The following is a 12212-nucleotide window of genomic DNA, read 5'->3' on the forward strand; positions in this document are numbered from 1 at the left end:
ATATGGGGCATAGGGGGCACTGCCAGCCTGGTTCTCATGCCCCACCACCACACACAGGTGGCCCCTGGAAGACAGAGGATCTCCTCCTTTAGGTCTCTCCTGTCTCTCCATTTTACCGAGGAAAAACTACATTGGGCAGTTATCCAAGGGCCACGTAGCTAACGAGGGAATAAACGGTAGAGCCAGGTTAAAACCCAGACTGTTTTGACTCAAAGCCCATGCTCTTTCCACCTTACTGGCTGCTTGTGACTGTGCAGCAATAGCAGGCTGGGAGCTCTTCCTGAAATTGGCAGATAAAGAAAAATGGTCTTTAGGATCTTCCTGCCTCTCCTTTTTTTTTAAAAAAAAAAATTATTTATTTGTTTGGCTGTACCAGGTCTTAGTTGCAGCATGTGGGATCTAGTTCCCTGACTAGGGATCGAACCTGGGCCCCTACATGTGGAGCGTGGAGTCTTAACCACTGGACCACCAGGGAAGTCGCTCCCTTTTTTTTTTTTTTAACATCTTTATTGGAGTATAATTGCTTTACAGTGTTGTGTTAGTTTCTGCTTTATAACAAAGTGAATCAGCTATACATATACCTATATACCCTTATCTCCTCCCTCTTGCGTCTCCCTCCCACCCTCCCTACCCCACAACTCTAGGTGGTCACAAAGCACCGAGCTGATTGCCTCCCTTTTTGATCCTCTCTTTTCCCTCTCCTCTGCCTTTCGGATGCTTTTTGACTGAGCAATATACCCAGGCCTGATCCTAAAGTGTTCCAAGTCCCAGAAATGATCAGGCTTCCCCTCCAATGCAGGGAAATCACTCTAAGAAATAAATGCTTGATAAGTTTAATTAATCTTCCTGGGGCACTTGCATTTTAAAAGAGATGCATATTAACACAAATGAAGCCTGATGGAGGTTATTTTTGAGGGGAATGTATTTTCCAGGCCCTTTGCCCAGTCCAGCATGCTTGTCCCCTCCAAGGATTTGACCCTGAGGGACAAGGTGTACTGGCCCAGCATCTTCCACAGGTCTAAAAGCCAGTGGCCTCTGCAGAGGCCACCCAGCACAGATGGCTCAAGTAAATAGACAGTGTACCATGGGCAGCCTGTCCTTTGTCCCTTAGGATTTTCTTCCCACTGGGGCCTGGGTCACATCTTTTGGCTTGGTGGGTTGATAAAACATCATGGAGGAGGGAGCTGGGCTCGAAGACAGGGCAGTCCTGTCTGTGGCCACTGGTGACAAGCAGAGGTGGGAAGAGAGGAAAGAAGGATTCAGTATCCTTTGTTCCACCATTCTACCCACCAGGAATAGTGGGGAAGAGTGGGAGGGCTCTAGGTCTGGTCACACTCTGTATGACCTGGCCCAAATTCCTATTTAGATCAAATCGTCGCTCTATCAATCGTCCTCTCCTTCTTTCCTGCGTCATCGGTTTACCTAGCTACTGGATCATACCCATCAGCATACAAATATGCTGTAATGTCTCCCATCTAAAAAACCCCAGAACTTTGTTTGACTTCACATTACCACCCAACGTTGCCCCATTTCTCTGCTGTCTTTATATATATATATATATATATATAAATTTATTTTTGGCTGCATTGGGTCTTCATTGCCGTGCAAGGGCTTTCTCTAGTTGTGGAGAGCGGGCGTTACTCCTCATTGTGGCGTGCGGGCTTCTCATTGCAGTGGCTTCTCTTGCTGCAGAGCACGGGCTTCAGTAGTTGTGGCACGTGGGCTCAGTAGCTGTGGCGCACGGGCTTCGTTGCTCCGCGACATGTGGGATCTTCTCGGACCAGGGCTGGAACCTGTGTCCCCTGCATTGGCAGGCAGATTCTTAACCACTGCGCCACCAGGGAATCCCCTCTCTGCTGTCTTTTACTGCAGAACTCAAAAGCGTTGCTTTAATCACCAATGCCGGTTTCTTTTCTTTATTCTGTCTTTCCACCACCCTAATCACACCTTCTAACCCACTACATTTCCTTATAAAAATCATCCATGACCTCCGTTTTGCTCTACAGTCAAATCTCAGTTCTCATCCTAACAAACTTTTTAGGAATAGCAGACAAAGTTGAACACTTCCTCCTTGAAATATTCTCTCTCGATTTCTGGAGCACCGTTCCTACCTCCCTGGCTGCTCAGTCTCTTTATCTGGTTCCACCTTTGTACCCAATTTCTACATAACTCATTGAACTGCACCCCAGTTCAATCTGGAGCTTCTTCTCAGTCTACACTCACTCCTTTGGTGAACTATCCAGTCTCATGCTCCCTACTTTTATCTCTGGCCCTGAACTCTGGACTTGCATATCTAACACTTGAATAAACACCTCAAAATGTACAATGTCCAAAACTGAACTCCCAGTTCTTCCCTTGCACCTGCTCTTTTTTCAGTCATCCCCATCCCAGTAAATCGCAACTCCATCCTTTCAGTCGCTCAGGACAAGAATCTTAGAGCCATCCTTGACTCATCTGTTTTCTTATAATCTGTGTCAAATCAGTAAAAAAAAAGAAAAGAAAACAGTCTTGCCCTTCTGTCTTCAAAATATATGTAGAATCGGATCCATTCTTACCATTCCACTTCTACAACACTGGTCAGAGTCACCATCATATCTCTCTCCTGTACTATTGCAATAACCTCCTAACAGCTCTCCCTGCCCCAGTCCTTGGGCCCCATAGTCTATTTTCCACAGAGCCATTCTTTCTAAAACAAAGTAAGATCGTTTCATTCTCTGCTCAGAATTTTCCAGTGATTCCCTATCTCACTCAAAGGAAAAGGCAAAATCTTTATTTTTGCCTACAAGGCTCTATATAATCTGACCTTGCTCCTTCCTTGTCCTCTAACTTCATTGCCTACCACTCTCTCCCCTGTGGGTTCCTCCCTCCAGCCACACCGGCCTCCTTGCTAATTCCTTGAACGTACGAAGTAAGTGTCTGTCCCAAGATCTTTGCACCTGCTTTTCTGTCTTCTGGAATGCCCTTCCTCAGCTATCTCCATGAATTTGTTGCTTCCCTTTTCCTCCCCCTGTATAAAATGTTAATTCCACTACCTATCTCCTTTACCCTGCTTTATTTTTCTTTGTATCACTTTTGACCATGGATAACTTTAAAGGCTTAAAGTAGAAAATTAGTAGCAAGCCACCGCCCCCCTTGAAATAGAAATGAGAGAGATATGTCAGAGGGGAGAGAGGCTTTACCTAGATGGGGTCTGGGGAGGAAGCAGGGGGCCAGGGCTGAGGGTTATTGGCAGAGGAGCCTACCTTCCTTTGAAGCACCAGCAGGTGGCACTGTCTCCTTGGGCTGGGAAGGCATCAGTCTCTGGTAGAGAAGGGGGCAAAGTTCTGTCGAGGGTAATCTCACAGATAGGTTGGGTGTGTGTGTGTGGGGGGGGTTCTCGGGAGTCCAGCGTAGTCGGGCTGCGGAACCTCTGGTGCCTCCGGGTGGTGGCCTACGGTGCTGCAGCAGAAGGCGTGAGAGGCGGAGGGTGGGCAGCGCAGCTGAGCTCACCGCCGCCGCGGGCGCATCCATCCCTCCAGGGCCTATAATTTGGGTTCCCCGGGCCTGGCCGCCCCTATCAGCGGCTCAGCAATAGATGAGTCACCCGGGACCCTGGGCCAAGGCAAACACGGGGTGGGGGGAGGAGGGGGAGGAAGAGGAGGAGGCTTTCGAGACTGTACTCAGCTTTAGCCGACGCCTCAGTTGCTCGATCCCCCAATCTCCCTTTTCTTTGACCCCCGCCCTATAGGGCCCCAGTGTCCTTCTCAGATTGCTCTCGGTGCGTCCATCCCCATGATGGGAAGGCAGCCCCCTACCCTTCCCATTGAGGGGAAGGGGGATCAGTTTGCTCCCATTTCCCTCCCTGAAGCGATGACAGTCCCTCACTTTCCCCCTGCTGTCATGGCCCCAACCCTTGTCAAGGTCCCTCTGGTTCCCGCCCCTCTCCTTTCCTGGAGCTGGCCGCGTGCTTGGGGTATTAGGCAATGGGTGTGTACCCGCAGCCCTCTCCAGGCCCCGCCTGCCACACCACCCTCCAGCCGCCTGCGGGTCAGTGCTCAGGCCAGCCGGTCGGGCCAAGGGCACTGGGGGCCAGCTCAGGCCACCCAGTCTGCCTGCCTGTGGCCTCATGTCCCAGAGCTGGGCTTCTGCAGGGAGAGGGAACAGGAGTATGGGTCCTTGGACTTGGGATAGGCCAGCTTGGGGAGCCCTGGGGTCACTAAGAAGTTGGAATCTGTGGCAGTAGTTCTGACCCTGGCCCTTCCTTGGCACCTGGCTATACGGCAGCCCAACAAGGGTAGAATAAGAAGGAACAGTCTGAAACTGGAGACACATGGAGAAATACGAGCGTCCAAGAGGACCCCTGTGGGAGAAGAGGGGCATAGGAGACCTCGTCCCCCCTTCCAGGGCCCTAGGTAAACTTCCAGGCTGACAACCAGGGAGAAGGACAAGGACACTGGTGAGGATCACCGAATCCAGGTGTAAGGACAAAAGCTACTGAGTCAGGGTGCAGATTCTGGTGGCCTCAAAAGCCATACACGGTTTGGTTCTTGGCCCCTAAACAGGAAGGAGGGGCAAGAGCTCTAGGGCTCCTTCTCCTATACTCCCCTCTCCCCCCAAGGTAGGACAGCAGAGGGGAGCAAGCAACCCTCCGTGGTCACAGCTGTCCAGTGTCAGGACCATGGCGCTTTCACCTCCCTAGCCTGCTTGAGGCCTGGCACAGGAAGGTGATTAATACATTTCCTACCAGATGAAAGTCATTAATCTCCCTCAGACAGCTTCGCCCCCTAGACAGCAATGCCCCCTGCAGCACGGGGCAGGACCTGCAGCCACACAGACTGGAGGCTGGCTGCCCAGCAGAGCTACATGGCCAGTACCAAGGAAGCGATGACTGGGGCTGTGGGTTTCAGCCCCGTGGCCCTGCTTCCCCGGGGGGCCTGTCTCTGAGTCAACGTGCCAGCCTTGGGCGCGCGGGGCCAGCGGTGCCTTGGGCTGCGGTCTGGCAGGGGCGGGGGGCGGCTGGGAAGCCTGGGGCCCCTCTCTGGCAAAAATAGCCCACAGTGGTTAGAGCTGGGAGGGTGAGTCAGGCAGGAGCGCAGCAGCGCCTAACCCCTTCGCTGCCACTGGGCTCCCTAAGGTGGTTTGCCTCCGTATCTGCAACCCAGGATCAGGCTCTTTCCCTGGCTGTCCTTGGGCCGGGCTCAGCTCGGGATACCGAGGCCCTCCTCCTTCCACGTGAAGCAAGTCTGAGAGTCTGGAGCAGGAATATGGGCCACGCGGAGTGCAGACCCGGGATCCTAGGAAGGGCAGGAGACCTCTGCTGGCAAGGATGCCTGTAAGCTAAGGGGAAGCATTGGGGCAGGCTGAAGATCTCTGGAGTTACCCGAGCCGCTGCTAAAGCCAAACTCTGAGGCCAGAGCTGACCCCTCCCAAGGGGCAGGCGTAGGGCTCGGAGGTGGGCGGAAGCCAAGCCACCCAGAAGGGAGCTGCTCCTGCCGGCTCCGATTGCCCTGCACTGTGCTCTCTCTGAGGGCTCTACTCAAGACTGTCCAGCGACAGAAGCTCGATCTCAGCTCCATCTTCATCTTCTCAAGGGCACCTTGCAGCCATCCAACTATCAGTGGGAAACTGAGGCAAAGAGAAATGACCACTTGGGACCAGGGTCCTGGCTCCCTAGACTGGGTCACTGCACCCTTCTTGCAGCCTGGGCGGTCCCAGAGCAGGTGAGCGGAACTCTGGCCCACCTCCCCCTTCAGCGGGGCCAAGCCTGAACCCAGGCGTCGGGGGAGAGGGTGTGTGTGTGCGCTGGGAGGAGGGGGAGCGGCTGGGCTCCCCGGGTCATGGCGGGGGGTGCGAGGAGTGGGGTGGGGATGCCCCGGGCTCGGGGAGGGGCCGCAGCTCTGTCAGCCGCGGCAGAGCCGCCGGTGAGCTCGGCGCGAGTAGAGCCAGAGCCCCCAGTTCTTTGCTCGCCCGCCTGCTAGCTTTCTCGATCACTCCCTCCCTTCCTCCCTCCCTTCCTCCCGGCGGCCGCGGCGGCGCTGGGGAAGCGGCGAAGAGGAGTGGCCCTGCCCTGGAAGAATGCGGCTCTGCCGAGGGGGCAGAACCCGACGCAGTCTCCCCACGGTTTGAACAGCCCGAGCCCAGGCTACCCAACCGCGCCAGTGGCGGACTCTGCACGAGAGCAGCTGGAGGTAATCGGGACCGGGAGAGCAGGGAGGGCAGGCACTCGCACACGGGGACGAGACGGGCACAGTGGCAGTCAGACAGACAGACACGCATCCGCCCACGGGGGCACAGAGATGCGGAGAGAGCCAGGGATATCGCCAGAAATAAAGACACCGCAAATAAAGGAGTGGCCCCAGATTTGGAGGGCAATGAACGAGAGCAAAGGGGTGGGGACTGAGACTGGGGACCTGGTGGGGACCAGAGGTGCGATGCTAGGAGGAGGGGAACATGTAGTTAGGAAAGGTGGCAGATGAGGAAGAGGTCTCAGCTTGCGCCACGGTCCCTTTCAGGAGGGAACCAAAGTCCCCTCCCTGACTTTGCCGCACCTGGAGCCTCCCCTCGCCCCCTACTGGGGCCGAAGCGGGCAGAGTGGGATGGGGAGCCCATTTCTCCACCCTTTTCAGAGAAGTTGCTGGCCTTAGACGGCACCTGGAGGCGACAGCCCCCCACTCCCGCCCTGCCATCTGGGGGTGGTGGGGAACCCTCTCTCAGTCCTGCCCAGCAGCCCAGTGAGAGGGTGAAGCTGTGTTGGGCAGGGGAAGCCAGTCTTGGGGCCCTTGAAAAGGGAGCGGTGTGCAAGGTAGTGGAGAGCTGTTTGTGAGTCTATACCTCTGTTTGCACGTGAGTGTGTCTGTGTGCCAGGCATTGTGTCTGGCCAGATCGGCTCCAGAGCACTAGCGTAAGTCCCAGCTTCTAGGCGGGGACTCTTCCTCCAGGGCCCAGGTACTCTGGGAATCAAGGCGTGATCTTTATTGTTTTGTTTGAGGGGGGTGAGAACGGTCGGTGGGGTGGCACTGGTGAGTTAGGAGCCCGAAGTTGAGCATCCTTTGGTTGCCTAGGCGAGCCACCCTATACCGGAGCCATCCTTAAGTCTCCCTGTCCCGCAGGCCCTGATCGATCTGCCCACCGGGGCCTTCGGGCCCGGGATTCGACATGCGGGAGGAGCCGCGGCCGCGGCCTCCGCCCTCGGGCCTCGCGGGTCTCCTGTTCCTGGCTTTGTGCAGTCGGTGAGCAGTTCCCCTGTCACCCAGCCCACGAGAGAAAGCCCTGGGCTAGAGGCGGGGCGGGAGGAGTCAGAGGGGGCGCGAGGCCTGGACCACTGACCCTCAAATGCCTTCTCGGTTCCCAGGGCCCTAAGCAATGAGATTCTGGGTCTGAAGCTGCCCGGCGAGCCGCCGCTGACGGCCAACACCGTATGCTTGACGCTGTCGGGCCTGAGCAAACGGCAGTTAGGCCTGTGCCTGCGCAGCCCCGACGTGACGGCGTCCGCGCTTCAGGGCCTGCACATCGCGGTCCACGAGTGTCAGCACCAGCTGCGTGACCAGCGCTGGAACTGCTCGGCGCTCGAGGGCGGCGGTCGCCTGCCGCACCACAGCGCCATCCTCAAGCGCGGTGAGCCTGGCGGGGCGGGTCTGTGCCGCCGCCGGGGCTGGGGGGCGGGGGGCAGGCCGAGGCGAGCGGAGGCGGGAAGGGACGAGTTCACGACTCCGGGAGGGGCCTCTCCGGGAATTCCCCCCGGAGCCGCGCGCGGAGTAGGGTCTGGCCACCCGTCTGGGGCCCCGTGCTTCTGACTTCCACCTGCGCACTGCCGGCAAGGCAGCTGGGTCCCTGCTCCCCTACCCTAGGCGCCCCCGCCCCTTTCCTGCCTCCGCCCAGCTGATCTGGGCTGCCCCTGTGAGCAAGAGATGCCCCCAGCCCTGGAAACTTCAAATGCCCCCCTTCTTCCCCTCCCCCAGTTTTCTGTCCCTCCCTCTCCATGGGACAAGCCCAGGCTGGTGTCCCCAGAGCCTCAGCGGGGGTGGGGTGACGCCCCCAACCGTTTAAGGGTTAAACCTACTCCCCTAATTACTGGGGTTCCCAGGAGCAGAAGGTGGGAACAAAGACCCTGATGGCTTTGAAGTCGGGGAGCATCCCCCTCCTCTGTGCTGTGAGGGCCCCAGGTGGCTCTCACCTGAGCAGGTGAGGAGCGGCTAGAGGGGCGGAGAACAGGTCACTGCGGGGCCTGGTCTGGGGGCCCTGGTCTGAGAGGCAGCCCTGTCTCTTGCCAGGCCACGCTGGAGTTTACTCCCTAGAGGAGTAAACATCCATCTCAGGCTCAGCCCAAGGGTGGGGGCAATACTTTGGGGACCACAGGGTTAATAGGCAGCTACCATCTTCAGGGGAATTCCCAAGACTTGTGCAGACAGCTTCCCCCCTGGAGGGCTGGGGCTGGAGGATCGGGAGGCTGGGCCAGGAGCCCTGCGTCCCGGGGTGGGAGAGGCCTGGCCCCTAGAGAGGGGCTGTCTCTCATCCACTCAGGGCTCCAGAGAGCCCCTGCCTAGAAGGAAGTGAGGGACCCCCTCCATTTCCACAGGGCCTGGTGTAGGCGAAGCCTTTGATGCCTAAATGAGAAGCATGTCTATCTAAGCCTGGGAAAGGCTTGTCATCCTGAGCCTCTGTGACCCCCAAAACATAACAAAGAAGCCAACATTTTAAGAGGACCTTAGGGAGAATCACCCACACCTCTCTCCCTCTCCCAGTGTTTTATAGAGTAATAGCAGGTTAGGATAAACATAAAGGCTAGTCTTAATGGGCAAATATAAAACTAGAAGCTGGAAAGAGGAAGGACAGCTCCACAGCTCCCGTACTTTGGGGATGTTGGAGTGGTGGAGGGTAGGTTGGTTAAAAGACTGATTAAAATAACCTTGAATTACGCGCGCACACACACACACACACACACACACACACACACAATGAAAGGACTCTGCTCCCACCCCACCTGCAGGGCTGGGGAATTTCTAAGGCTTTCAGATGTAGAACTGAGTAACTGAGTGAACACATCTTCAAAGACCTCAGGGACTCTCTCTTAGTCATCTCTCAACCCCAGGGGTCTTTCCCTTTAGGCTAGCTCTTTCATCCATACCTGAAAATCCCAGACTTACAGAGCAAGAATGGGCCTCAGGGATGATCTCAAACCATCCTCTCCCTTTAAAGATGAGGAAACTGAGGCTCTGTGCTCTCGGTTCCCTTACTTCCCGTGTGACTTGCTCCCAAATTACTCAGCTGGTAAAAGGCAGGACCAGGAGTCAGGAGTTTCTGGAATTGGAGTGTGGCTGTTTATTTCCTTTGGCCCCCTTACTCTCAGCTGCCTGTCAGACTTACCCCTACCATCATAACCTTTTCATCCTCAGGTTTCCGAGAGAGCGCTTTTTCCTTCTCCATGCTGGCTGCTGGGGTCATGCATGCGGTAGCCACGGCCTGCAGCCTGGGCAAGCTGGTGAGCTGCAGCTGCGGCTGGAAGGGCAGTGGCGAGCAGGATCGGCTGAGGGCCAAACTGCTGCAGCTGCAGGCACTGTCCCGGGGCAAGAGTTTTCCCCACTCCCTGCCCAGCCCGGGCCCCGGCTCAGGCCCCAGCCCTGGCCCCCAGGACACATGGGAATGGGGTGGCTGTAACCATGACATGGACTTTGGAGAGAAGTTCTCTCGGGATTTCTTGGATTCCAGGGAAGCTCCCCGGGACATCCAGGCACGAATGCGAATCCACAACAACAGGGTGGGGCGTCAGGTATGTGTGTGCAACTTGCCCTCCGTCTCCCGAGCTTTCGAGGCCCGGCTAGATCTTGGGAGGCACAGCATAGTAAGAGGATGTGGTGGGTGACTGTCACTCACCAGCTGGGTGGCCTCAGTTTTGCATCTGTAAAAAGAGTCTCATGATACCTACCTTACAGTGTCATTAAGACTGAGCTAGCACATAGAGCACCCAGAATAGTGCCTAGTCCTTGACAGGTGCTCATTACATGGTAGCTATTATTATAGCTGTCTTCCCTACAGAATTTAGGGGTGCGAGACTCCCTGGTTTAGCAGCGCTCACTCTGGAAAGAGCACTGGACTGGGAGTCAGGACAACTGGAGCTGAGTCCTGTTGCCAGCTAGTTATTGAAGATGGGCAAATTACACTCTGCTCTGGCTTCAGTTCTGCAACCATAACATGAGGGAGATGGGCTATTAGCCAGCCTCAAAGTGCCCTTTCTCGTCTGATATTTCCTTGTCATTCTTGCCTCTATTTGTCCGTCTGTGCCCTCTGTTCCCTCCCCTCTCCTGTGCCTTTGTGCTCTGTCCATTTGCTGCCCTCCCCTTTCACCTCTTCCCTGCTGATGCTCTAGGTGGTAACTGAAAACTTGAAGCGGAAATGCAAGTGTCATGGCACATCAGGCAGCTGCCAGTTCAAGACGTGCTGGAGGTCAGCCCCAGAGTTCCGGGTGGTAGGGGCGGCCTTGAGGGAGCGGCTGGGCCGGGCCATCTTCATTGATACTCACAACCGCAACTCTGGAGCCTTTCAACCCCGCCTTCGTCCCCGTCGCCTCTCAGGAGAACTGGTCTACTTTGAGAAGTCTCCTGACTTCTGTGAGCGAGACCCCACCATGGGCTCCCCAGGCACGCGGGGCCGGGCCTGCAACAAGACCAGCCGCCTGCTGGACGGCTGTGGCAGCCTGTGCTGTGGCCGCGGCCACAACGTGCTCCGGCAGACACGAGTTGAGCGCTGTCATTGCCGCTTCCACTGGTGCTGCTACGTGCTATGCGATGAGTGCAAGGTCACAGAATGGGTCAACGTGTGTAAGTGAGGGTCAGCCTCACTGAGGGGCTGGGGAAGGGGAGGGGCACCCTTGCAGCCTTTTGCTCTGATTTCTATCCAGGGTCAATCTTGGCCCCTGGAAGCTCAAAGTATCTACCTAGAAACAGCTTTGGGGGTGGTAGGGGTCAGGTGGAGTCTGTGATGTGTGGCCTTCTCCCCCACAGTAGGAGGGCCTTGAGGGGGAGCTGTCACCCTCTTCTGCTCCTCGAACATCCGAATGGACTAAGATGAGATGAACTGTATTGCCCCCCTCTACCCAACCTGGGGTCCCTTTAACTCTCATTCACACTCCTTTTGGCTGGGGAGTCCCTATAGTTTGACCACTCTTTCCTCTTGAGGGATAGCCCTAGGCATTGTGTGGGGCCATAAGACCTGTATCCAGGAGACCACTCTCTCCTATTTGCTTGTTCCTAAGCTCCTTTACTGCAGCCTGGGCCCCCTCTTAGCAAGTAATGGGAGATGGTTGTAGAGAGGTTTTTCTTAGGGAAGGGACAGAGCACAGGGCACTCAAAAACCCTGAAAGTTGTCTGTCTAGGCCCTTAGGGAAGCTGTCTCCCCAATTCAGATGTTAAAGGGAACCCTCCAAAGGAAGAATTTTACCTAAGATTCTCTGAGCCTCTTCTTCTTTCTTCAGCAGTGGGGGTGGGAATGGATAATTTATTGTACCGAGACTTGTTCTTGGTTCTTGTTTGTAACAAAAATAAATTAAGTAACTGAACCAGTGAATACAGATGGTGATATTTCTACCCACACTTGGGATCCCAGTCCTGGATTCTTTGCCGGGTGATTTCTCCTACCCTCCCACACTCAGTGACTTTTTGTATATCATGCCTGGTTCCACAAAGGATTTCAGATGGTCTGCAGGTGACCTGGCGACTTTTAGTGTGGAAAAACCTGGGCGGGGCGGGGGGACTTCTAGGTGTGAGGGACTAGAGATGTAAACATAGGCCCTATTTACGTTCTCTGTGCCTCAACTCCAAATTTTGCCTTGGTCACTGCCCTAAAACAGGGGTTGGCTTTTTTTTTCTTCCCCTGTAAAGGGCTTGATGGTAGATACATTAGGCTTTCGGACTTTGTCGAAACTACTCAACTCTGTCATAATTACTCAAAAGCAGCCATAGACCATACATAAACAAATGGGCATGGCTATGTCCAATAAAACTTAATTCACAGAAATGGACTGCGGGACCAGATTTGGTCCTCTGGCTGTGCTTTGTTTTGACCCCTACCCTACACACCATGAGGTCACCTCCTTTCTGGGGTTTTCAAGTCCTGAAGATGTCCCGACATTGAACCTGGACCCAAAAGGGCAGGTTCTTTTCTCTCTGGCTCCAAATCAAAGAACTTGGAGATAGATACAAGACTAATGGGAAACATATATAAAGGATTCCTACGCTCAA

At 55.3% G+C, this 12212-nt stretch overlaps 1 protein-coding gene across 2 annotated transcripts; it reads left to right on the forward strand.

Annotated features, from left to right (window-relative positions):
• Positions 1 to 5393: 5393 nt before the first annotated feature.
• WNT10B (Wnt family member 10B) lies at positions 5394 to 11618 on the forward strand. Of its 2 annotated transcripts, XM_030835217.2 has the most exons (6): positions 5394 to 5699; positions 6024 to 6167; positions 7089 to 7208; positions 7331 to 7593; positions 9372 to 9745; positions 10343 to 11618. In XM_030835217.2, exons 3-6 carry the CDS (start codon positions 7135 to 7137, stop codon positions 10799 to 10801), a joined length of 1170 nt encoding a protein of 389 aa, XP_030691077.1. In that variant the 5' UTR covers positions 5394 to 5699; positions 6024 to 6167; positions 7089 to 7134; the 3' UTR covers positions 10802 to 11618. The 2 variants fall into 2 exon arrangements, with proteins under 2 accessions (XP_030691077.1, XP_030691076.1); XM_030835216.2 differs by having other exon boundaries at positions 5394 to 6167.
• Positions 11619 to 12212: the final 594 nt, after the last annotated feature.

Source organism: Globicephala melas, chromosome 10, assembly GCF_963455315.2.
Source record: "Globicephala melas chromosome 10, mGloMel1.2, whole genome shotgun sequence".
Taxonomy (NCBI): Eukaryota; Metazoa; Chordata; class Mammalia; order Artiodactyla; family Delphinidae; genus Globicephala; species Globicephala melas.